At 52.0% G+C, this 20864-nt stretch overlaps 11 protein-coding genes across 11 annotated transcripts; 4 read left to right on the top strand and 7 right to left on the bottom strand.

Moving 5' to 3' along the window:
• Nucleotides 1–749: 749 nt before the first annotated feature.
• BBBOND_0104210 (hypothetical protein) lies at nucleotides 750–3115 on the bottom strand (the record flags this gene model as incomplete). The annotated part of the gene is made up of 4 exons (XM_012910844.1): nucleotides 750–986; nucleotides 1024–1344; nucleotides 1423–1641; nucleotides 1679–3115. 4 exons carry the CDS (start codon nucleotides 3113–3115, stop codon nucleotides 750–752), a joined length of 2214 nt encoding a protein of 737 aa, XP_012766298.1.
• Nucleotides 3116–4114: 999 nt separating this feature from the next.
• BBBOND_0104200 (hypothetical protein, conserved) lies at nucleotides 4115–5087 on the bottom strand (the record flags this gene model as incomplete). Its single annotated transcript, XM_012910843.1, has 2 exons — nucleotides 4115–4659; nucleotides 4871–5087. The coding sequence occupies 2 exons, from the start codon at nucleotides 5085–5087 to the stop codon at nucleotides 4115–4117; spliced, it is 762 nt and encodes a 253-aa protein (XP_012766297.1).
• A 493-nt stretch (nucleotides 5088–5580) lies between these two features.
• BBBOND_0104190 (proteosome A, putative) lies at nucleotides 5581–6375 on the bottom strand (the record flags this gene model as incomplete). The annotated part of the gene is made up of 1 exon (XM_012910842.1): nucleotides 5581–6375. One exon carries the CDS (start codon nucleotides 6373–6375, stop codon nucleotides 5581–5583), a length of 795 nt encoding a protein of 264 aa, XP_012766296.1.
• Nucleotides 6376–6962: 587 nt separating this feature from the next.
• BBBOND_0104180 (Rab11b protein, putative) lies at nucleotides 6963–8087 on the top strand (the record flags this gene model as incomplete). The annotated part of the gene is made up of 2 exons (XM_012910841.1): nucleotides 6963–7023; nucleotides 7450–8087. The coding sequence occupies 2 exons, from the start codon at nucleotides 6963–6965 to the stop codon at nucleotides 8085–8087; spliced, it is 699 nt and encodes a 232-aa protein (XP_012766295.1).
• Nucleotides 8088–8277: 190 nt separating this feature from the next.
• Nucleotides 8278–10280, bottom strand: BBBOND_0104170 (nucleolar protein-like protein with NOL1/NOP2/sun family putative RNA methylase domain; the record flags this gene model as incomplete). Its single annotated transcript, XM_012910840.1, has 7 exons — nucleotides 8278–8951; nucleotides 8987–9318; nucleotides 9358–9496; nucleotides 9538–9722; nucleotides 9760–9851; nucleotides 9889–9968; nucleotides 10004–10280. 7 exons carry the CDS (start codon nucleotides 10278–10280, stop codon nucleotides 8278–8280), a joined length of 1779 nt encoding a protein of 592 aa, XP_012766294.1.
• Nucleotides 10281–10658: 378 nt separating this feature from the next.
• Nucleotides 10659–11309, bottom strand: BBBOND_0104160 (hypothetical protein, conserved; the record flags this gene model as incomplete). Its single annotated transcript, XM_012910839.1, has 2 exons — nucleotides 10659–11078; nucleotides 11235–11309. 2 exons carry the CDS (start codon nucleotides 11307–11309, stop codon nucleotides 10659–10661), a joined length of 495 nt encoding a protein of 164 aa, XP_012766293.1.
• A 520-nt stretch (nucleotides 11310–11829) lies between these two features.
• BBBOND_0104150 (conserved unknown domain containing membrane protein, putative) lies at nucleotides 11830–13373 on the top strand (the record flags this gene model as incomplete). The annotated part of the gene is made up of 4 exons (XM_012910838.1): nucleotides 11830–12107; nucleotides 12143–12866; nucleotides 12902–13192; nucleotides 13227–13373. The coding sequence occupies 4 exons, from the start codon at nucleotides 11830–11832 to the stop codon at nucleotides 13371–13373; spliced, it is 1440 nt and encodes a 479-aa protein (XP_012766292.1).
• A 156-nt stretch (nucleotides 13374–13529) lies between these two features.
• Nucleotides 13530–14276, bottom strand: BBBOND_0104140 (hypothetical protein, conserved; the record flags this gene model as incomplete). Its single annotated transcript, XM_012910837.1, has 3 exons — nucleotides 13530–13792; nucleotides 13827–13958; nucleotides 13997–14276. The coding sequence occupies 3 exons, from the start codon at nucleotides 14274–14276 to the stop codon at nucleotides 13530–13532; spliced, it is 675 nt and encodes a 224-aa protein (XP_012766291.1).
• A 1073-nt stretch (nucleotides 14277–15349) lies between these two features.
• Nucleotides 15350–17542, top strand: BBBOND_0104130 (sulfate transporter, putative; the record flags this gene model as incomplete). The annotated part of the gene is made up of 1 exon (XM_012910836.1): nucleotides 15350–17542. The coding sequence occupies one exon, from the start codon at nucleotides 15350–15352 to the stop codon at nucleotides 17540–17542; it is 2193 nt and encodes a 730-aa protein (XP_012766290.1).
• A 333-nt stretch (nucleotides 17543–17875) lies between these two features.
• Nucleotides 17876–19531, bottom strand: BBBOND_0104120 (nucleolar protein NOP5, putative; the record flags this gene model as incomplete). The annotated part of the gene is made up of 2 exons (XM_012910835.1): nucleotides 17876–19070; nucleotides 19407–19531. 2 exons carry the CDS (start codon nucleotides 19529–19531, stop codon nucleotides 17876–17878), a joined length of 1320 nt encoding a protein of 439 aa, XP_012766289.1.
• A 429-nt stretch (nucleotides 19532–19960) lies between these two features.
• Nucleotides 19961–20767, top strand: BBBOND_0104110 (hypothetical protein, conserved; the record flags this gene model as incomplete). The annotated part of the gene is made up of 1 exon (XM_012910834.1): nucleotides 19961–20767. One exon carries the CDS (start codon nucleotides 19961–19963, stop codon nucleotides 20765–20767), a length of 807 nt encoding a protein of 268 aa, XP_012766288.1.
• Nucleotides 20768–20864: the final 97 nt, after the last annotated feature.

The following is a 20864-nucleotide window of genomic DNA, read 5'->3' as shown; positions in this document are numbered from 1 at the left end:
GTAACGCCTGCCAGCTCTCACCTTTTGCCACGCCTGCGGCAGTTTGTTGCCATTCTTCCTGTGATATGCATGGTGTGTGCCAAATGCTGTCCAAGGGAAGTACGCTGTCATGCGTCGAATCACCAGAGGGCACAATCACATATGGTACCATTATGAATGTCGTGTGTTGTTTGAACGATTACCCTGAGATGCCCACGGCAAATCCGCGTTTGAGTTTCTTGCACCTCCTCCCTCTCGACTACAGTGCCTTAGTCATCGTATTTAACCGAGTGTTATTACACCCGTGCCTTAACGCTCCTCCAAACGACGCACCACCTCACCTCAGTCGGCACTTTTGCCATCCACCATCACAGCGAGCAGACAAAGGTTAAGTGTGACTAAGCTTTCGAGTTCCCCAATTATAACCTCCACCTGGCAGCAGCAGCTTCAACGCGATACCCGCTTGATATATTACTAACGCGCGAACCTCAGCGCGTCCTATTCTACAGATGCGTTAGCCCGCGGTACTTAAACATGTTTCGCAGATACCGCATGTCTGCGCACTCGAGGCGATGATGTAGGTGGGTGTAACAGTAGGCGTATCCATGAGAAGCAACGCATCACAAACCTAAACCCAGTTTAGTGCATATACAGAAGCAACCCGCCAACTCCTCGCCCGAATTTCCTAATCTTACAAAGCTAAAGGCAAACAGGCATGAGCCGATACGATGGTTGTTTTGGGATTTCGAAGACGTAGCATACGCGTGCCTTCACTCGTCGAATCCGTCACCAGGATCGCAGAATTCCATGCGGGTCTTTACGCGGTGGAAGCACATGAATTGCCCGCCAAGGTCGCCAATCTGGTACCGTAGGAGCTCCTCCGCTGGGTCCTTTTTGAGGAAACCGCAATAACAATTGCGACCGAAAAAAATGTTAGTCTGGGGACTCAACTTGGTGTATACGTTTTCGTTATAAGTCGCCACATAGAAGTACACAAACATGGAAATCTGAGGGAAATTTACAAATGTGCGGAGCAGAACCAACCATAATGACGAAGAACACAACCCTCAGTACGATATCGCGGATCCTCAAGCGATTGCGGCCCAGAGGATATATGCCAAAGAGCCTCTTCACAAATCGGTAACGGTCGACCCGATCCCTCGCCGTCTGCTCGTACCTAATACGAGCAAGCTCACTAGAGCGGGCACCCTGGGCGATTTTGTCTCGGTACTGTTGCTGCGTTTCCTCCGACATGCGACTTGAGAATAACCTGAAGACGAAACGGTGGAAAAGCGCTCCCCGGTCTAGCAGCGTCGCCGTTTCCATAGTAACGAAGCCGTAGCAAAGTCCAAACACGTAACCCCCCTGCGATCAAATATAAGCTCATAGAAGGAAACCGACAATGTGCGCATGTGAGCTCACACCCTTTTTTGGGACGCCCACATCTAACAAAAACATGACGAGCGAAACCAGTATGATGAACACCGGGGATCGCAGCTTATCCCACTGCTCCACAGCGTACGGAATCAACGCGCCGCACAAAGCGAACAAGGCGCCCGACGCACCCACAGTGGCGTGGCACGGAGACATGCTGGCGTGGACCAGGTTGGCGGCATATCCACAGAAGAGATAAGCAACTAGGCACCTCCAGAAACCCCAATCCTGCAAAGGAATTATACGCGAAACGGCTGCGACTCACCGGCTCAAGAATGTACAGGAATACAATGTTCGTCAGCATGTTGTTCAAAAGGTGGAAATAACCGCTGTGTAGAAAGATAGCCGTCCAAATCCGGTAGGACTCCTTATACAGACGGACGTGGTTAGGAGACATGGCACCCATAAGGTAGAGGGTACGGACGTTTGGGCCATCCGCAGTACCCGCCATCCCACCTTCGTAGCCTTTATATACATAATCGGTCGGGTACCCCAAGTCAGTCGTTAACAGACCGATGGTGTGCCGTTCAGACGCTTTCGTCTTCAAGTTATTCTCGCACGCCGTGTAACCAAGCGGATTGAAAATCCCACGGTTTTCGATCTTGTGACTGTAATCCGCGCCACCGACGCAACGCCCGTTAAACGTCGCCATATTTAAGTAAGCTTGGTATATGAAGAGGACGGTCATCAGAATAGTGCTGCTGATCATCAAAAATAACCTGCCGGGAAACAAACGCCCCCTAACTTCAATCCGCACAGGGCAATTTATTTGCCGATTGAAACACCAGAAACGTGAGACACCCTGATCACCAGCCGAGCTCTGATACCGCGCACGAGATGCGCGGTGCTCGCTACTGTGCCCTCCCTGATTCTCCTCCCGCTGGAGGTCAGCAAGCGTACGAATACGTGCTCCACTGGAAGGAGATTCCGTCTTTTCCGCATCAGCCTTCGACGCCGAGGTTTCCACAGAGGTCACCACCAGCTGAGGTATAGCACTCTCATTTGGTGTCACAGACACCGTGGCAGATTCGGATGGTTTAGCAGACTCGGACGGCTTGGGGGTCAGAGACACCTTGGCAGTTTCAGATGGTTTAGCCGACTCGGACGGCTTGGGGGTCACAGACACCTTGGCACTTACAGATGATTTGGTCGACTCGGACGGCTTGGGGGTCAGAGACACCTTGGCAGTTTCAGATGGTTTAGCCGACTCGGACGGCTTGGGGGTCACAGACACCTTGGCACTTACAGATGATTTGGTCGACTCGGATGCCTTGGAGAATGCAGACACCTTGGCACTTACAGATGATTTGGCAGACTCGGACGCCTGCGATGTGGCTGCTGCCCGCGAAGCCGCGGCAGCACTTGAAGGGCCAGTAGTTGTAGCGGAAACAGAAGATTGAGTTGCACGAGCCACCTTGGATTCCGCCGAATTACGCGCCGCAAATATCTTCTCGTACTTCTCAGCCAGAAACTTCGCACGCTTCTGCTGCTCATCTCGAGCGTCCGCAGCAACCGTATCACGGGGCGCAACGTCCTCCGATTTCCCATCATTCTTAGGTTCTGCATCCGTAGTTTGAGCCCGTGGCCGTCTCGATCCGCCGAATATGCCACCCTTGACCATGCTCTTCACGAAGGACTTCTTCTTTGATTCGGGGCTTGAGCTCCCGTCATCACTCTTGCCGTCCCTACCACTATTCGCCATATTTACAACGACGAATTGACAATTGAAAATGAGAATGAGAATTTAAAGGTGGAGTGTAGTACTGATAATACACCGAAAGCGTCCAGGGGAGAAAACGACGTTGACCAAAACACACCTCCCTATGAAGACATATCGCAAACAATAAATTGCTGTTAGAGTTAGTATATACAGCCGACGCCCGTCTAATGGTTATCCTAAAAGAAGAATCCACGTAATACCAATTGTTCCGCGACGTCGATATGCGAATCACACAGATTTAGCGGATGCCTCATGGTTTTTTGGCAACACCTACAAAATGGAGAACTGTACCGATAGCACAGACGCCAGTAATCCAGTATTCCAAACACTTAGGCGGATAAAAGGCAAGCCGAAAATTTTTTTATGCATGAACATGCAAACACAGGGCAATGTCAGGTACAAGAGAAGTAAGATAAAAAGCAGCACCGAAGACGGATAAAGTTATACGTTATACGATGCTGCGCGCATAAAATTAGTTATATTTATGAGCCCGGGTAGCTCTCCAAACCTACAGTCCAGAAAACTCCGTCCAGAAACACAGCGCGACCTTCCGCGATCACCTCGTCCTTAATGTCTACCTTCTTATAATAACCGCGTTTCGATTCCACCAAAAGTTTAATATGTGTAGCGTTAAAGCAAAGAAGCAGCCTTAGAATTTTGCAACACACGTCACACACGAAAGTGTTGCTTATCTATTCCGCAAATAAAATGTTAATCCAAGTTTCGCTTAGCTTCTAACGTCGTATATTGCACACATATTGAACGGACACAAAACTATAGCAACCCTAACAACAGGTGAGACGTTATTCTCCCGCGTTTGGCACCCGCGCATCCCCAACAGCGAGGGGCCGCAGCATACACAACGACAGAAAGCGATATCACGCAGACATATTAAAATTAATAACAATAAGTATACATCGTTTATGATAATTTACTGGCAACCTATTATTTCAGCTGCCATACGTAATCACTATACACGGCCTAGCAGCAGCCAGTGGTAGCACTCCTGCGGCTGTGCACACGCTCCCTGCGCTGAGGAATTGCTGCACCTGCGCTCACGCATCCACCGTTGGTGGTGATGGCAGAAGAGTAGACGAAGCACTTGACGCCCTTCTGCCTGTTAGCAGCAGCCTCGTTCACCAAGGTCTGGATGTAGTGTTCAATGTTCTTCTGCGTCAACTCCTTCTCGTCCGCGGCATTGTTCACGTGATCAACGTAGCGGGGTTCAACGATGATCGGCATCTCGCCATCAACAATGGATGTGGTCTGCTCAAAAGATGCCTCATTACCAATGGCGTGCGCAACCTCAACCTGGCGCATGTCGCCAGCGCCGCACCAGAGACTTCCACAGACGGCATTATTCAGGGCGTTCTCACGCTGGTACATGTCGCTAATGACCTTAAGCCATACAACAGCCAAGATGAACATCTCCTCGCAGTTGATCATACGGTCAACGTTCGAGTCGCTAACATCCTCAAGCGAGGTGCCCACAAGGAAGGCAGAAACGCGGCAGTGAGATAGAATTCCTGCATAACAGTGTAACTTAGTCACTATTCAGGTCGTGTAAAACAGCATAATACAACATCTGCACATTAACCACAGTCGAGTGATACACATTTTGGAAAACGATTTACACCAAATTTTATGTGAATGCGCGGAAAACACTTCACAAAATAATCTAAAATGAACACATCATTGATGAAATCTGGCAGGAATACTCGCTATGCTTCAACGTACCCTCGGCATGAGTCACCTCTCCCATGTAGTCATCAAGTCCGCATTCCACCAAAAAGTGCCTCAAAAGAGGCTCGACTACGCCATAAGGCAATTGTCCTTCAGCGGCTACGTCATGCTGGATGAAGGTGTTCTTCAAGCGATGCTCAATTCCAGGGTAGGCCTGAGTGATCGCAACCTTGAGCTCTTCGAGCGAAACCGGGGTGTTGGTGATAGCCATTCTGCACAGCGATATTTTATCGGCGGCACATTAACGACGACACCGTATAAAGGCGGCTTGAACTCGCCCAGCGCAATATGTAGTGGAGAAGGTGCGATGTCGCGACTCGGATGGCGGATTCCATCATATGCATTACGGTGCGCCGGTGCAAAAGCGGATTACGATGCCGTTGGCGTTTTATGTTGGCCATAAAATACACATTAATGCCGCAAAATATCTACCGCTTCTTCGACATGTGCTGATCGACATCTATAACGCCAGTCTGAGGCGTCTCCGGGTGTCGTCAGGCCCATATTACGGCATAGTTAAGCATCGCCATTCGTATTATTCTCTGTAACACACTTAATTTTATATATTTGATGAGGCGTATGTCACATGTGTACGGGTGTACTGTCGCACAGCGTTCATCTGACCTATTCCCCAATGTGTCGCCAACGCAATAGAGATATGACAAAAGTTAGAGCACACTATGAACCTTCATCAGAACGTTTCTCTAGAAAGTAAAGCAGAATTCTGACACCCCGCCACGGGATACCGCTACTGCACGCATGAGGCCGCCTGAGCTGTTGTCGAGGTCGATTGCGTACTTGATGGCGCGCTTCAACAGCTGAAGGCACTGCTCTCTGGTCATGTTTGGCTGGAAGTTGTCTTTCAGAAACGCCGTGATGTATCCAGAGCCCGATCCGCTGGCAACGAAGTCCGGTACTTTCACCAGTGTGCCTCCCAGCGTAACATTGTAGACCTCCGGTCCATTCTCGAGGTCGTACCCGCCCAGTATCACGCCACAATACAGCTGCTCGCGATAAGAGTGGACTAAGTTGCCAGTAGCAGTGGCTAGCGCCTGGATGGGCGGGAAAACATCCGCTTCATCGAATTGGTACGTGTACTCGTCCTCCGTAGACATTTCGCAATCCACCTGCATCGAGTCGTCATCCCGGCTCGCGGCTTCACTTCTGCTGCGTCCGTTGCACCTCATCTGCGATCGCAGCGCCTGCGCGTGGTAGCGGATTATCAGCGACAACATCTGCGAATCGGCCGCCGAACCAGAACGGAGCATGAACACATTCGGCAAGATGCGCGTTATCTTACGCGCGACGCGGTTTACTACTATTGGCCCCGACGAAGTGCGGCTGTCGGCGGCAAGGACGACGCCATCGCGGTAGTGCATCGCAATGATGGTCGTGCCCATACTGACGTCATCGGCGCGGCCGGCAGGACCGGATGCGTCCGTCGCACACCCAGACGAAAACGCCTCATTGAGGCCGGCAATGCCATACGTCGTATCCATCACTGTTCGTGTCATCGGACAGAAACAAGGAGTGGACCGCACGCGCCGCCCGGCGGCGACGCCCAATGGAAGGATCCGCACAAACACCACCGCGTAAACGGGCAGCAATGACGCTCGCTCAGTACATAAAAGTGAGGCTACGTCGAGTTGGTAAATCGTTAGAAATACGGTGAAGACAGCGAGTTGTCAGCCGGCAGACGGATGCAGGCAATCGACTGGCATCGACGCGCAGGCCCCGAGAAGCCTCAGCACGTGCCTATAACACTAGTAAACGCACGCCTTTGACGAAATAAAGGCATATAGTATTGGCGGTGTTTCTAGCCCGGGTTTTACGGCCTTGCTAACACATAACGCGCCGCAGGAGCAACCGTGAACGCGCACAGCCGCTTGCGGTACGATAAAATTAGACAGTCATGCGATACTAACAAACGAATGTAGCGTCTAGAAAAGATATAATCCCACCGGAACTAGGTCCGACGTTTCGACTACAAGGGTCGTGAGTAGAGGGTGGCTTGTGTGGACACATCGAAGGCCCGATGCAAAACGAGAAACCGGCGCCGCCAGGCATTCGCCATAAAGTACATAAAATGCTGCAGGACGATTATGACAACGTATACAAAATCATCCTGCTGGGCGATGCTACTGTCGGTAAGTCCCCGCGTAACCCCTGATTCATCTGCCGCCACTTGCCGTAGAAAGCGGCGCTGTATGTTGTGTTAAAATGATCTATTTAATCGAGAGTAATAAGACCATGCGAATCGTTTTGGCTACCATGCATTTCGAAACGGCGAATAGTGCCGCGACCTCGTGTCAATAAGGCCGTGGTTGCAAGAGGTGTCTATCGCTCTAGCCAGGTCCGTTCTTGGCAGTCATCAGGCTGGGAATGGTGTAGCTGATGTACGGACGTTGGAATGTTGATTGATAGTCGATGAGGGTGGCACCTTGGTAAAACCAGACGGTTCAGTGTCAATGTGTGGTACATTAATATCATTTTGTTATTCCGTGTCACAATATGCTGTTACCTGCACATTTGCCATGCTGGAAGCTGTCGTATACGCACTAACTGCTGCGCAGGCAAAAGCCATCTCCTGAGTCACTACATCAGGGGTACGCTGCCCAAGCAAGCCAAGGCTACCATAGGCGTGGAGTTCGCCACGCGCACCGTCCCGCTTGCAAGTGGAGGCACTGTAAAAGCGCAAATATGGGACACTGCAGGACAGGAGCGCTATCGCAGCATCACAAGCGCGCACTACCGCCGTGCGGTCGGCGCGCTACTGGTGTACGACGTCACCAACCGTCAGAGCTTCTACAACTGCCAAAAGTGGCTTGACGAGCTCAGGCTGGCGGCTGAACCAGACATCGTTGTGGTTTTGGTCGGAAACAAAATCGACCTTACTATACAGGACCCGTCCGTCAGGCAGGTACATCGCGACCAGGCTGCCATGTTTGCCAGCGAGTGGAACCTGCACCTGTTCGAGGCGTCGGCAGTATCGGGACAAAACGTGAAGGACATATTCGAGTTCCTGCTCCAGGAGATACACAACCTCAAGTCACGCGCTGACGCGCCACACGGAAACGAAGAGGCCACCATAAGCACCTCCGAATCGAGCAGGATTGACCCATTGCACGTCTCGAGGAGACGCCAACATGAAACAGTATTAGGATGCCTGCAGCAAGATAGCTGCAGTGGTGGCTCGTGCATGTTCCAGTGAGCAACGCAGCACGCTCCCCGTGAACGGCGCCAACGCCGCGAGAGCAATGAAGGCAAAACCACAGCCTACATACCACACGCAGTGCGTACATAATAGCTAACGAACAATGCGGATCGTGTAACGTTTCAGGATACATACAGAATTCAGAACCATTGTTGAGTGGGCCTGGCCCGGGTTCGGCGCGTCGCCACTAACGTTGCCTCTTCGACGAGGACTTCGAGTGCTTCGCAGCCTTAGACGTCTTCGCTTTTGCCTTCGATTTCGCGGAGCTGCGCTTCAGGTCCTTCGCTTGCTTCTTTACCTTTTTCGACGCCGAATCCTTGACAACCTTCGAACTTTTGCCAGACTTCGTGCTCCTGACAACCTTCGAACTTTTGCCAGACTTCGTGCTCCTGACGACCTCCGAACTTTTGCCAGACTTCGTGCTCTTGACAACGTCCGAAGCTTTGCCAGACTTCGTGCTCTTAGCCTTCTTTTCGGGTAGGGGTTCATCGAATTCGAGCTTTGTTTTTTTCTCCTTTTGCTTTTGCGCAATTTTAACAGGCAGAGAGGTCACGTCCGGATCGACCTCCTCTTCTTGTTTCCCGCTACTCACATCCTTGGGCGCCTTGGATTTGCCCGTCTTTCCGCTGTGCTTTTTCCGCAACTTCGGCTCGCGCTCAGACGCATCCTCGTGCTTGGACCTCGGTTCGCGATGGCGTTTCGTCAAGGTCGGAACCTTCGAACTCAGCTTGACCAGCTTCGCGACGAAGAACCCATCAAGGTTGTGCACGTGCGGATAAAAGCGCCGCGCATACATGCCAATCGACGGGTGGAAGTGCTTTCCACGGAAATGAGACAGTGCGGGCGAACCCACGTCGACACCTGGTCAATATTTGCCGGCGACGTCTAAAACATACCCAGAGGCACGAGCTTGACGTCGCGCATCTTGAGCGCGTGGTCAATGACGTGTTCATTCTCCTCCACTGATATGCTGCAGGTGGAGTACACCACGCAGTTGTTCTTGCTGCCGCTGTTCACCATGTCAATGCACGTCAGCAGCAAGCGTTTCTGCAGATCGGCGTTCTGCTGCAGGTTCAAAACAGTCCGGTTGACCTTCACCGAGGGGTCCTTTGAAATAACACCTAGACCGGAGCACGGGGCGTCGCAGAGAACACGGTCCAACGGAGGCAGCACGCCCTTCAGGTCCAAACCGTTGTAATTGGTCACGATAGTGTTTGTGATTCCCAGCCTGCACATTCGTGAAAGCGTCAACTTCGAAGGGCCATACCGGTGGATGTTGGCAACCAACGCGGTGCAGCGGTCCTTGTTCAGGTCGTTGGCGTACAAAATGCCACCATTGTTCATCATCTGTGCGATGTGCGTGGTCTTGCCTCCAGGTGCCGCCGCAATGTCCAGCACCTTCTCACCTAATGCGTGATGACGAACGCCATGGAGGCCTTACCCTCACGAGCGCCCAGCGCAAGCACGGGGATCATGGAAGCCGCCGACTGCATCATGTAGTGCCCGGCGAGGTACTCCGGCGTGGCTCCGATGGGCACCTGAGAGGAGTGCACGACCAGGCCCTCCTTGCTCCAGTTGCCAACGGGGTCGACGTTAGCCCCCCTTGCGATAAGTGCAGCAGCCAATTCCTTACTGAAACAGAGTAAAGCAGAGACGTGCAACCGCGTACCGCCGTGTCTTCAACGTGTTTACACGAAGGGTCATCGGTAGTGGTCTCTCGTTGGCTTCGAAGAGCTGAATGGCCTCAGTAGGGCTGAAGAGCTGCAACGTAATAGCAAGCCTCACCAACACCTCTAACCTGCAAAAAGTACTCCGCCAGCTCATCTGAATAGCCGTAGTACGCGCTCACCATCTCCCTCAGCTCCCTCATGTAGGCGCCTTTGGTACATCGACAGCGAAACAGTACGACTCACCTCGCTTCTTGGTCACCACGCCACTCTTAGACGCAGACGACCAGTTCGACAACACGCCGCAGATGCTCTCAATACGGCCCTTCACCGCCGACAGGTCCGTCATGTCGACCTTGCCGTGAAGGTTTTCCGCGTCAACGACATCCAAACCCTCCTCAGCCTCGTCGGCGCCGCCGTCGTCGGATCCAGACGCAACGTCGTCGAACTCGTCATTCTCGACGCTGTAGTCACTGGAGTCCTCGGACTCGTCATTTCGCTCTAATAGCTTCAAGGCCACCATTTCGAAAGCTATGATTCCTTCTGCACATACGCCTCTCCAGCGTGCGAGTTGTAGGGAGCAACAGCCAGACGCGGCGCAGCACAAAAACACGGCCGCGGCCCACAAACACGAATTCGATAATTATATACAACATTAAAAGAAACTTGTTGACGCGGATGTCGGCGACCGGCATGGAGCGGCCGCCGCCGGTTCCGACATCGAGACGGTCGAGACCCTGTAACGGCGCACAGTCCATTAACATGAAGCGCCGCTATGAATCACGACTATTTCCAAAATGCGGTCGAACATGTATTGCAAGCGGGATAAGTAGGGAACTGCATACGGCATTGCGCCACGGGAACAGACACGCACAATGCGTATTTCGAAAATGACGATGCCTTAGTAGCCGTTGGCGGCCATGTACTCGGCCAGGGCAAAGGCGGCCATCCTGGAGGTGGTCTTGTTCTGTCCACGGGTCTCGTCGAACACGCAGATGATGATGTAGCCGCCCGGGGTCATGACCAGGTGGGCTCCACCCTTGGTCTTCGCGGCCGACACACACTTGAACGTGTACTCACCCGACTGGCAGTCGTCGTCGTACGACGCAAAGGTGTACTTGTTACCGCCAATGAAAATGCCGATGCTCGAGTGCTTCTTCTCGAACACCTCCATGATGGTGGCCTTCTCGACAATGTGGTGCTTCACGGTAGCACCGGTCTCGTCAGCAGCCTCATACTCGTAGGGGTCGCGGTACACGCTGTCCCAGCAGAGCTCCTCGTGGTCGATGTCGGCGGCGGAGAAGAGCTCTCCGTCCTCGGCCTGAAAACAAGTCAGAGAAGGTGTATGCAAAAGGACGGGGCGGAACATGCACGTGACATGCCTAAAAGGCTCGCAAAAGAAATATTCGAAGCGTTATTATGTGAGGTATGCAAGCCCCGAGCCTCTGTCCAGAAGGGGCAAGTGCGCGAAACTCACGTTGGCAATGCCGCAACCGAAGCACGCGTTCTCAGCAAGCGCAAGCTGCTTAATAGTAGGTACCCAATCTGCCATTTTGAAGTTGTAGGAATATGATGTAACGCCCGCGGTAACGCGCATGGTACACATCGTTCCCCATACGCGACGGCACGCGCACCGGCGCAAGCTAGGGAGCGAAGAGCTCGCCCTTATGCATGTGTCTACAACGTTACTGCGTACAGAAGAATTGGCTACGGTGCAGCTACTGACCGTCTTCCCAAAGGTCGAGGCGGCAGCGTATTTACCGGTCCAACCGGCGGTGGTATGATTCAACTTTACTTCATCCTGCCGAATGAGGGTGCCGATAAGCACAAACTATACACATCTATGCACAGTAAAGTACGGTAAAAAGAATGGGCCATTCGGACGGTTATAACGGACGCTCCCCGGGTGAGGTGCACCACGCGTCCGAAAAAAATGTCAACCCAGACACACAGTCAGCCCTACGAGCGGCTGTAGGCTAGTAGCGGGTTTCTAAGGCGAAAGGTGCTGTGAGGCATCTACACCCCTCTGACGACTCCGAGGTAGCCTTGCACCCTTAAAAAACATACGAAAAATGTACACCTGGGCGAAGGCGCTGCTCGCGGTAATTTGCGCAGTCGCCAGCGCCCTTTTTTCGGGACTCATCCTGGGTTCCATGTCCCTCGATATTTTGCAACTGCAGCTGCTTACTTACGTCGAACCGACGACTAACCAGGATCGCGTTAACAGCAAATATGCCAGACGCCTCCTGCCGCTGCGGAGAGACTCGAATCTCCTCCTATCTACGCTTATCCTGAGCAATTCCATGGTGAATGCACTCATGGTGCTGCTGCTTGGTGATATGCTAGACATGTACGTGACACCCTTGCAAAACACAAAGCTCGCAGGACTTGGGGGTTCATCGTCTCTACGCTGACCACGGCGCTACTGGGAGAAATCGCGCCGCAATCCATCTTTATGAAGTATGCGTTGCGTCTATGTGGCATCTTCGCCGCGCCGGTGCGCTTTCTGGTATGGATACTATACCCCTTCTGCAAACCGCTGGCGCTGCTGCTCGACTACCTGCTGGGGCCGTCAAACCAAGTCATATACACCCGCCAGCAGCTGAAGGCGCTGGTCGACCTGCAGCTCGAGAAGGGCAACGTGCTCACCATCGAGGAGGCAAAGATGCTCAAGGGCTGTCTAGAAATGTCATCGGTGAAGGCAGAGGATATCATGACTCCACTTCAGGCACTGGTGCACATCGAGGAAAACGCCACCGTCACCAAGGAGGTGACGCAAAATATCGCCAAGTCTGGGTTCTCAAACATCCCCGTTGTTACCCCAGAACCCGACCGGAGAATAGTTGGGTTCCTCGTCGTCAAGGACCTGCTCATGCTGGACGACTCCAAGAGCTACAGGGTCAATGACCTCTGCGCGACCATCGGGAAGCCAGTGTATTCCGTGGACTCGGAAAGCACCTTGAACGACATTCTAGCGTTCTTCAAAGAGAACTCGATTCACGTAGTTGTCGTCCGCAAAATCGTCGTCAACCCGGCTACCGGCGGCGACCCCTCCTACGAGCACGCCGGCATCATTACGATCGACGACGTCCTGCAGATCATGTTACAGGTGCGTCAGCGGGAGGGCGACCACATTTTGCGCAGGACTACATCACGGACGACGCTGAGCGCGAGCTGGAGGGAGATCAGCTCGTCAAGAAGAGGAACGAGTTGCAACTGGAGAAATTCGATAGGCTCAACAATGTCCAGACGGTGCATGAGTTTAGCCTCAACTCTATTAGAAGTGTCTTCCCTCTGCGAAACCCCATCCCGGTGCTACGCGCGCTGGATATGCCGGAAAACGCCCATAATATCAACATCATATCTCAAAAACGCGTTTTCCTGCTGAAGAGAAACACACTTATCCCAAGCGGAAGCATTATTGTGCTCCTGAGGGTAAGCCTGCGCTCATAACTTTCATCAACAACAGGGCAACGTGAGCTACGTGGACGACGAAAACGTTATGACGCTGAAACTGCCCCACGCCATAAACTGTGATGAGCTCGAAAAAACCGTAGTCACGCGCACGGAGTGCGAAGTTGTCGAGGTCGAGCTAAACGAGAATTTTATGCGGTGATACACAGAACTGCATTAGAGGTTGTTTGTAACGACGCATACAGAGGCGGCGTGTAAGCCCGGACAAACGCAGGCTAACCCATCCATCTGGGGAGTAATAGGCATTACTTCGCCGAACTCCAAGAGTTAAGAATGTCGGCCGGGGTCGCACTTATGTTCATAGGTCGTGTGACCAATGCAGCGGAGTCGATGGAGCGTACATTGGAGCAAATGCGTTAATTGGACCGGGCGTGTAACTGTTGTGAGTGTTGACGATGGGCTTCCCTTCGTAGTAGACCTCGTTGTCATTGGGGTTGTATGTTGCTGTGTGACAGTCATCGGATAGCTTGTTGCAAGTAGTCACTGCGCAGGTAGCACCGGCAGCGGTGAAGAGGCCAAATAACGTCACCAGACCCACGCCGACAATGCCCAAACCCGCACCTGGATATGTTGTGGGAGCAAGGAACCAACCTACCGACGTAACACAACGCACGCTGCAAAACCTTGTACACGGAGAGGTCAATCACGTCGCACACCGGACTACTAGGAGCGCCGGCAGCGAGATCTCGGGAAGGCTTTGCCTCCGCCACGCAACCATGGTGTCCCTCTGCAATTAACCTTAAACACATTAATGCTTACACCTACCCTGCAGATGTGCAGCTGGCTGAAATAGATCGCCGACGTATCCCGCCACTGTTGCAGGCACGCCTAGGCAAGATTTCAACGGGTTGTGTTCCACGTAGATGGAAGGCTTGCGATTGTATTCGGCGATCCGCCTCTGCTGAGCTCGGATTGGATCATTGCGGTTGAAGTCCACAGAGATGGATATGCCTTTCAGCTGAAAAATGATTTCGAGCAAATAAAACCCTTTTACCTTGTTCCAAACATCAGCCAAGGATATGGGTTCACCCCTGGAAGGGCCCATCGTACCGAAGTTGTTCACTGAATACGGAAGCCACCCGGCAGGCACAAAAAATTACATACGAAAACCTTGCTCTACAAGCTGCACGTAAAAACACAGCCTAATACATAAATGTGCGCCAATTTCGCCTATATGTGTGGGCAGCTTTGAATGCATCCGCGCGCGGCGACGGTGTCGCAGTGCTCCACCAAAACAAAATGAAGCTAAATGTGACACATGCAGCTAATTTGAGTTGTACTATGTCATGTGTATTAAAAACAAAAAAATGGGCAACGTGGTCTGAAATCTAAAGGATGCACATTTGATTCCACCAAGCGACACATAAATGCCGAAAAATAGAGCCACACATCTCGCTTCTTCGATGCATATATTTACATATGAAATATTAATCCTCATTCTGGTCGGTGGCGGGGTACAGTACGCCTAAAAGGGTGATGCGTCGGATACTACCTCACTCATCGACGCAACCATCGTTAGTTCCCGAGCCAACCTGTGAACTCACTGACACATCAACGGCACATTAAGCCATAAAACTGTGTTGCTTTGTGTCTCGTATTAAAGTGGATTCCTACCATGTGCCCGTGGTGGATGCGGCGGCACTGGTTCACTGTCCCGTAACAGTGCTCAACACATTTGCTTTTATGACACATATGATCGGTTTTAAGTATAATCTACTGATACAGCAGATAAACAGAGACTCGGCACACCGCGTTACACGTATGAAAATTGTACGACGTCATTACGGTCATAAATGCGGCAATCCAAAGGTTCAATAACCTCTTGTATTGTTTAAATGTGACGAGTCTTAGCGAAAGTTTTCTAGCAGCAGTTTGCGCCGTTGACGGGTTAGACGACGACGCGCGCTACACACCAGTTGACATTTACGATTGCCAAATTCTGACCACGGAGGATTCTAACGCAAAATGTGTAGTCAAAGCGGAGGATACATTCTTCTATCGTTTTCAGTGCGGTGATCGACAGAAAGCTGCATTTCACGGGGAAATCGGACACTTGAGCCTCCGTGTTGCCAAGAGAACCCCGATTGATTGTCTAATGTATTTTAAGCGAATATAAGGATGATGCGAGAGGAAACAGATCGCGGAAGTGCCATCGCTAGCAGCGGTGATGAGATGTCCAGGGGGGTAAGCATCGGCCGCTCCGATCGTACAGACCACTCCGACCACCGCGTCAAGGTTATACAGTACGAGGATGAGGACAAGGACGTGTGTGTCAGGTACTACGACACCGATGGCAAGGACGAGGAGACGGCGGGGTACAATTATCACGACTTCAGCCACCACACGTGGTACGACTACACACGCACGCGAGAGCCCGTTCCAGCGCCCATCGAAAAGCGAGAATGCGAAGACATCTTCATGTGCCTGCCGTTCTATCACGGCGTTCTAAGAAGCCTGGTGAAATGTTCGACCGGAATCACCAGTGGGTGGGGGTTCACCGCCAACCCGAAGGAAAACTTTGGGTACTACCTCACTGAAATCATCAACGGGCTTCTATGCGGCATGACCATGCTTCCAGAAATCATCAGCTTCAGCTTCCTCGCCGGGATTCCGCCGCACGTCGCTCTCCACGGCACGTGGATAGTATGCATATGCGCGGCGGTGTTCGGCGGCTCCCCCGGGATCATGACGGGGCTGTCCGGCGCACTCGCCGCCGTAGCTGGAAAGTATGCTCTGTCGATGGAAAGTCCCACGACAGAGCAAATAGAGGTCCATTTGTGGAGCATGCTCTTGGCAGTCTTCCTCGCCGGAGTCATACTAGTATGCTGCTCATTCTTCCACCTCGCCAGTATCAGCCAGTTCTTAAGCACGTCAGTCATAATAGGCTACAGTAACGGGCTCGCCATAGTTATCGCAAGAGCGCAACTACACGGATTTCAGGACCCTAAGACACATCACTACATAGCAGGCGTCGAACTCGTGCTCGCGATTGTCTACTGCGTGATCGCGTTCGTCCTAATGCAGTTCACCAATAAGATACCGAAGGTCGGGCAGTATCTTCCACCTGCGCTGCTTGCTGTGTTTGTTGTCGTCTTCATCGATCTCGCCATTGTAAAGCAAGTAGCACCCGACATCAAGGTCACGACCATAGGCGATGTCGCATTCCTCACCTCGGAGACGGCGCTGCCTGTCATGTCGTGGACGCATTGGAGCGCGATTAGAAAGGTTAATTTCAACATGACCTTCGTATGCAAAGTCTTCGTTCTTGCAGGGAGCATTATCATGGAGGCGCTCATGGTGAACGACATCATCAAGACGCTAAGCGGTAATGACCCCAACTCGAACCAGCAAATGTTCGGACTCGGTATCGGGAACATGCTTAGCGCCTTCATGGGATCCTCAGGAGGTAGCTCGATGGTGGGAATATCCGTCATGAACCTCAAGGCGGGCTCGAGAGGCAAGGAGTCGAGCATTGCCGCCGCCCTCTTCATATTCGTCATGCTGGGAGGAGGGTTCCCTCTGCTCAACTATATACCCATTCCAAGCCTCTGCGGGATCATGTTCTCGGTTTCGTGTCATTGTTTCAAGTGGTTCAGCCTGCCCATGTGCATCGTGACGTTCATGCCACAGGCCATACGCAACATGCACCCTAAGCTGAAGATGAAAATCACAAGGTCCGACGCCATCATCATTGTGGCAGTCACCATCATGTGTAACCTGGTGATAATACCCCTCGCAATTATCGTAGGCGTTGTGCTTGCCGCGTTCGCATACGTCTGGGAGTCCAAGTCGCGGTTCAAGGTGGAAATATACATGGACAACGAAACCAACATCAAGTACTACGAGATCGAGGGGAACATTTTCTACGCCAGCAAACGCATGCTTACGCGGGTGTTCACTCCGGAAGACGACCCCGAGACCACAGTTATAGTGCTCCTGGCGTCCACAACGCTGTTCGACTACACCGCCATTGAAACGCTCAACTCGCTGAAGTCCGAGTACGCATCGTACAATAAAATGCTGCTGATAAAGGGCCTCAGCCACGGATGCATCAAAAAGGTCGCCAAAATGAACCACCTCTGCAGGCACATGGAACACGATCTGGTGGGCATAGAGACGCCGAACCTCCCAACGCTCTACTCACGCTTCACGAACTTGAGGAACAAACTGCAAATGATCGCCGTTAGGCAGTGCGGCACGGATCAACAGGAAAGCGAAGAGACCACGGAAAGAACGGACGGCAACAAAAGTGCTGGCGAGGCCAACGAGGTGACAAACAACGAAAAAGCTAGATCTCAAGTCGACGTCTGAACTCACCGTGTCTTAATCTGACAGCGCCAGTCATGTCCCAATGCGCGTATGGCGCGGCACCCAGCGAATTGTAATGTCAACGGCGCTTCTACAACGTACAAAAACATGCGGGGCGCGCGCCGCTACGGCCCTCAGGGTGAGCCAGAGTAAACGCGCTTTAAGTCTTATGTGCATTAAATTGTCTATCTGTTGAATGAATACGTGGCATCGCGCAGCGTTGGAGAATACGCAGACACTGGGTTACGTAACTCTCTTCAGATGACTATATATTATGCTTTGACAAATTCAAGGCAAACGGCGACTTTGCGCCAACACCGTAACCGATTAGAAGCGTCACTCGGCGTTCGATGCCTTAAAGCGCTTCGAGGCGTTCCACTTCGGCTTCTGCAGCTGTCCGGGCCTGTCGCTACGCTTTATCCCACCGACTGATGTGATGTCGGGCTTGGAGGAGAGCTCCAGCAGCTTCTGCTCCAGATAACGCTTGTTCTCTATAGCGACGGTGGGCTCCTGGGAGTCCTTCAGCGCGTCCACACGGACGCAAAGCGCTAGCTTGGCCGCAAGGATGCGAGAGATTCTACCCTTGTGCTTTGGCTGCGCCTGGCCAACGAACCCCGCATGGTAAATGATGCCATACTTGGGTGTGGGCGCGTTTGTCTTCAAGGCGCGGAACAACGCCTTCTCCGCTCCCAATATCTGAACTGTTGAGGCAGGCTGCTTAGCCAGATTAATGAGGGAGCCGCTGTGCGATAACAGCCGAGCGCCGATTACCTCGCCGACCATGTAGGTCAAGTTGGGAGCAAGCGCTCGCATGCGGACACGCAAATACTCCTCCAAAGTAGCACGGTACCCGAGCATCTCTTCAAGGCGCTCCGCGAGTTCCACGATTGCTTCGAGGTCATCACTCAAAAGCTCCGAACCCATGGATATTTCGCAGGCCTTCTTTATCTCATCCACCACGTCCTTGGGCAGGAAGGACTCCAAATCATCAAATGAGGTCGAGCCGCGAATACCGATGTGGCGCACGGCACGAGAGTACAGTGCCATGTCGGGCACAATGTGGGCCAATTCAGGGAAGTGCCAGCCATACCACTCTTTCAAACGCATGCCGAAGTTGTTCGCTTCGCGGTCGAGATCGTCTAGCAGCCCTATGGCCTGCACCACCATGACGTCCACCTTGTCAGGCGAAAATTTCAGCTTGAACCTGGCCAGCGAATGCGATAGGCTTAGAGCCATAGACTTGCAGTCAGACTCAGTGATGCCAGCCACTAACTCAAAAAATTGGCTCTTGAGGCCGCGCGCGATTTCGACCGTGGAGGGGTTGTACACAACATCAATCTTCAGCTTCTTCTGAATCTCGACGGCCAGCACCTTGTCACAAACAGCAAGGGGCTCCACCACCTTTGCTCCAACTACCTTTTTGTTCAGCAGCTTCTTCAGCTGCTTGCCCAGACGAGACTCGGAAAGGGCAGTCGCCTCCTCAAGCGCATTTTCCGTAGTCTTGAACTTCGAAAATGCAGACAGCTTGACCCTACACGATATTTAAAGCGTGTCGCGAGAAACAAAAGTGTGAAAGACGTACGTAAACACGCATCCGTCTCTCCATTCAGTCACGCTTAAGAGAATCACAAGGCCGTGGAGGGCACGGATCAGTCCATTATGCTGGATACCGTCCCCAGTTATAAACAGCAAACGCCACACAATGACTATATACACAACCCTTATTACACAATAGACGGCAGTGCGTACCAAAAGAGGTTCTAACCGCCACGTATGTAGGTGCCGTGGTTGGCCGCAGCTAATAACCCGTAACAAGTAAAAAGCGTATCACCATTAACAACAATCATCGACGACAAACAATACTTACGATGAGCGTGCTGAGTCGCCGTCACGGAAAAACGAGGGGACATCTTCTACACTGCACTCGAGCAGGCGCGAGTCGGTTATTTTAAAGAGACCGTACCCCGCCGGGGTTTCCAAGAGCACCAGCATTGTTGCCAGCACCGGTGACGATAAAACAGCGGTGATAATCAGTGCCACGGATCCGCTGCTCACCTCGACCCCATCCGATCAGCCTGGACAACAGACGGTGACGAACGACGCCGAGCGTGACGAATCGCCACAAAACGCTTCCTACCCGAAATGAGTGGCGGAATCCAATTGTATACTTGCCAATCATAGGCAAATGTGGAGGAATCCGTCGCTAATACGCGCGGCTTGAGTTCGGCGACTGACGGAAATCGACCGTGTGTAAGCAACGATCGATGCCGATACCTAAAGAACATCCAACGTACTGAATTATTGAGAAACTAGCGATGCGAGGTGGAATTTCCAACTGCGTTAACAACTCATGGTTATAGACACGGGGTAGCTTATCTACGGCGACAGCCTACGGCTTCGAGGATTCATACGGTACGCAAAATGAACGTTGCGTGTGGATATGGAACGGAAGGTGAACCCAGCTCCATGTATACACTTTACCAGGGTATGGATGTGGAGGAGTACCTAAGGAGCGTAAGGGAGGAGGAGGCACGCCTTCCCGAGGTCGTCGCTGTGGAAACAACCGACACCAGCAGGCAGAGCCACGGAAAAACAGTGGAACAGTTTGAGAGGCTGCAGAAAATTGCGGCCGAGTCAGTGGAAAATGATTGCGCATTCGTAATGAATAACAACGAATTGCAATTCTTCAAAACCATGAAGGACGACGTGAACGCCAAAATGTCGCACGCCGAATCTACAGAAAAGTGTGCCCTCGCCGAATACTGTACTGGGATATTGCGAAGTGAAGGAGACGCGGCGAACGTCAGCAGCTACCTCCACAACTTGCAGGATGCACATTGGGAATTGTTGTTCCGCTCCCCGCCTCCGGATGTCCTGAAGATTTGTGAGCGCGGGGTCAGTTTTGCAAGTGTACAAGAGATTTTGCACAAGCTTGCTAACTTCATATGTGGTAGTAAAGGGAAAAACATTGACGAAAAATCGTCCAGGTGGCTCTTCTCCACATTGCTCATTCTCGATGACCTGCACGCCGTGCAGGAATCCGTTTCGTACGAACTACAACGACTAAAGCGGGCGTTGTCCAGATATATTCCCACAAAGATGGGTGACCTGAACGAGTACGATCCTGAAAACGATGAAGATATCGCAAAACGCCAAATAGACGAAATAATCATCGCAGGGCACATACTCAACCTATGCATTATACGACAGCATTTCAAACAATGGTAGAACAAGGAAACATCTTTCCCTTAAAATGACAGTTTATGTCGACAATGTTGGCTGAATTTTTCGTCTACAACTTTTTGTTGTGTTTACATGGTATCAT

The sequence above is a fragment of the Babesia bigemina genome, assembly GCF_000981445.1.
Source record: "Babesia bigemina genome assembly Bbig001, chromosome : I".
In the NCBI taxonomy this organism is placed as follows: Eukaryota; Apicomplexa; class Aconoidasida; order Piroplasmida; family Babesiidae; genus Babesia; species Babesia bigemina.
The sequence above is the reverse complement of the archived record's forward strand: the minus strand, read 5'-3'. Positions and strand labels throughout refer to the sequence as shown.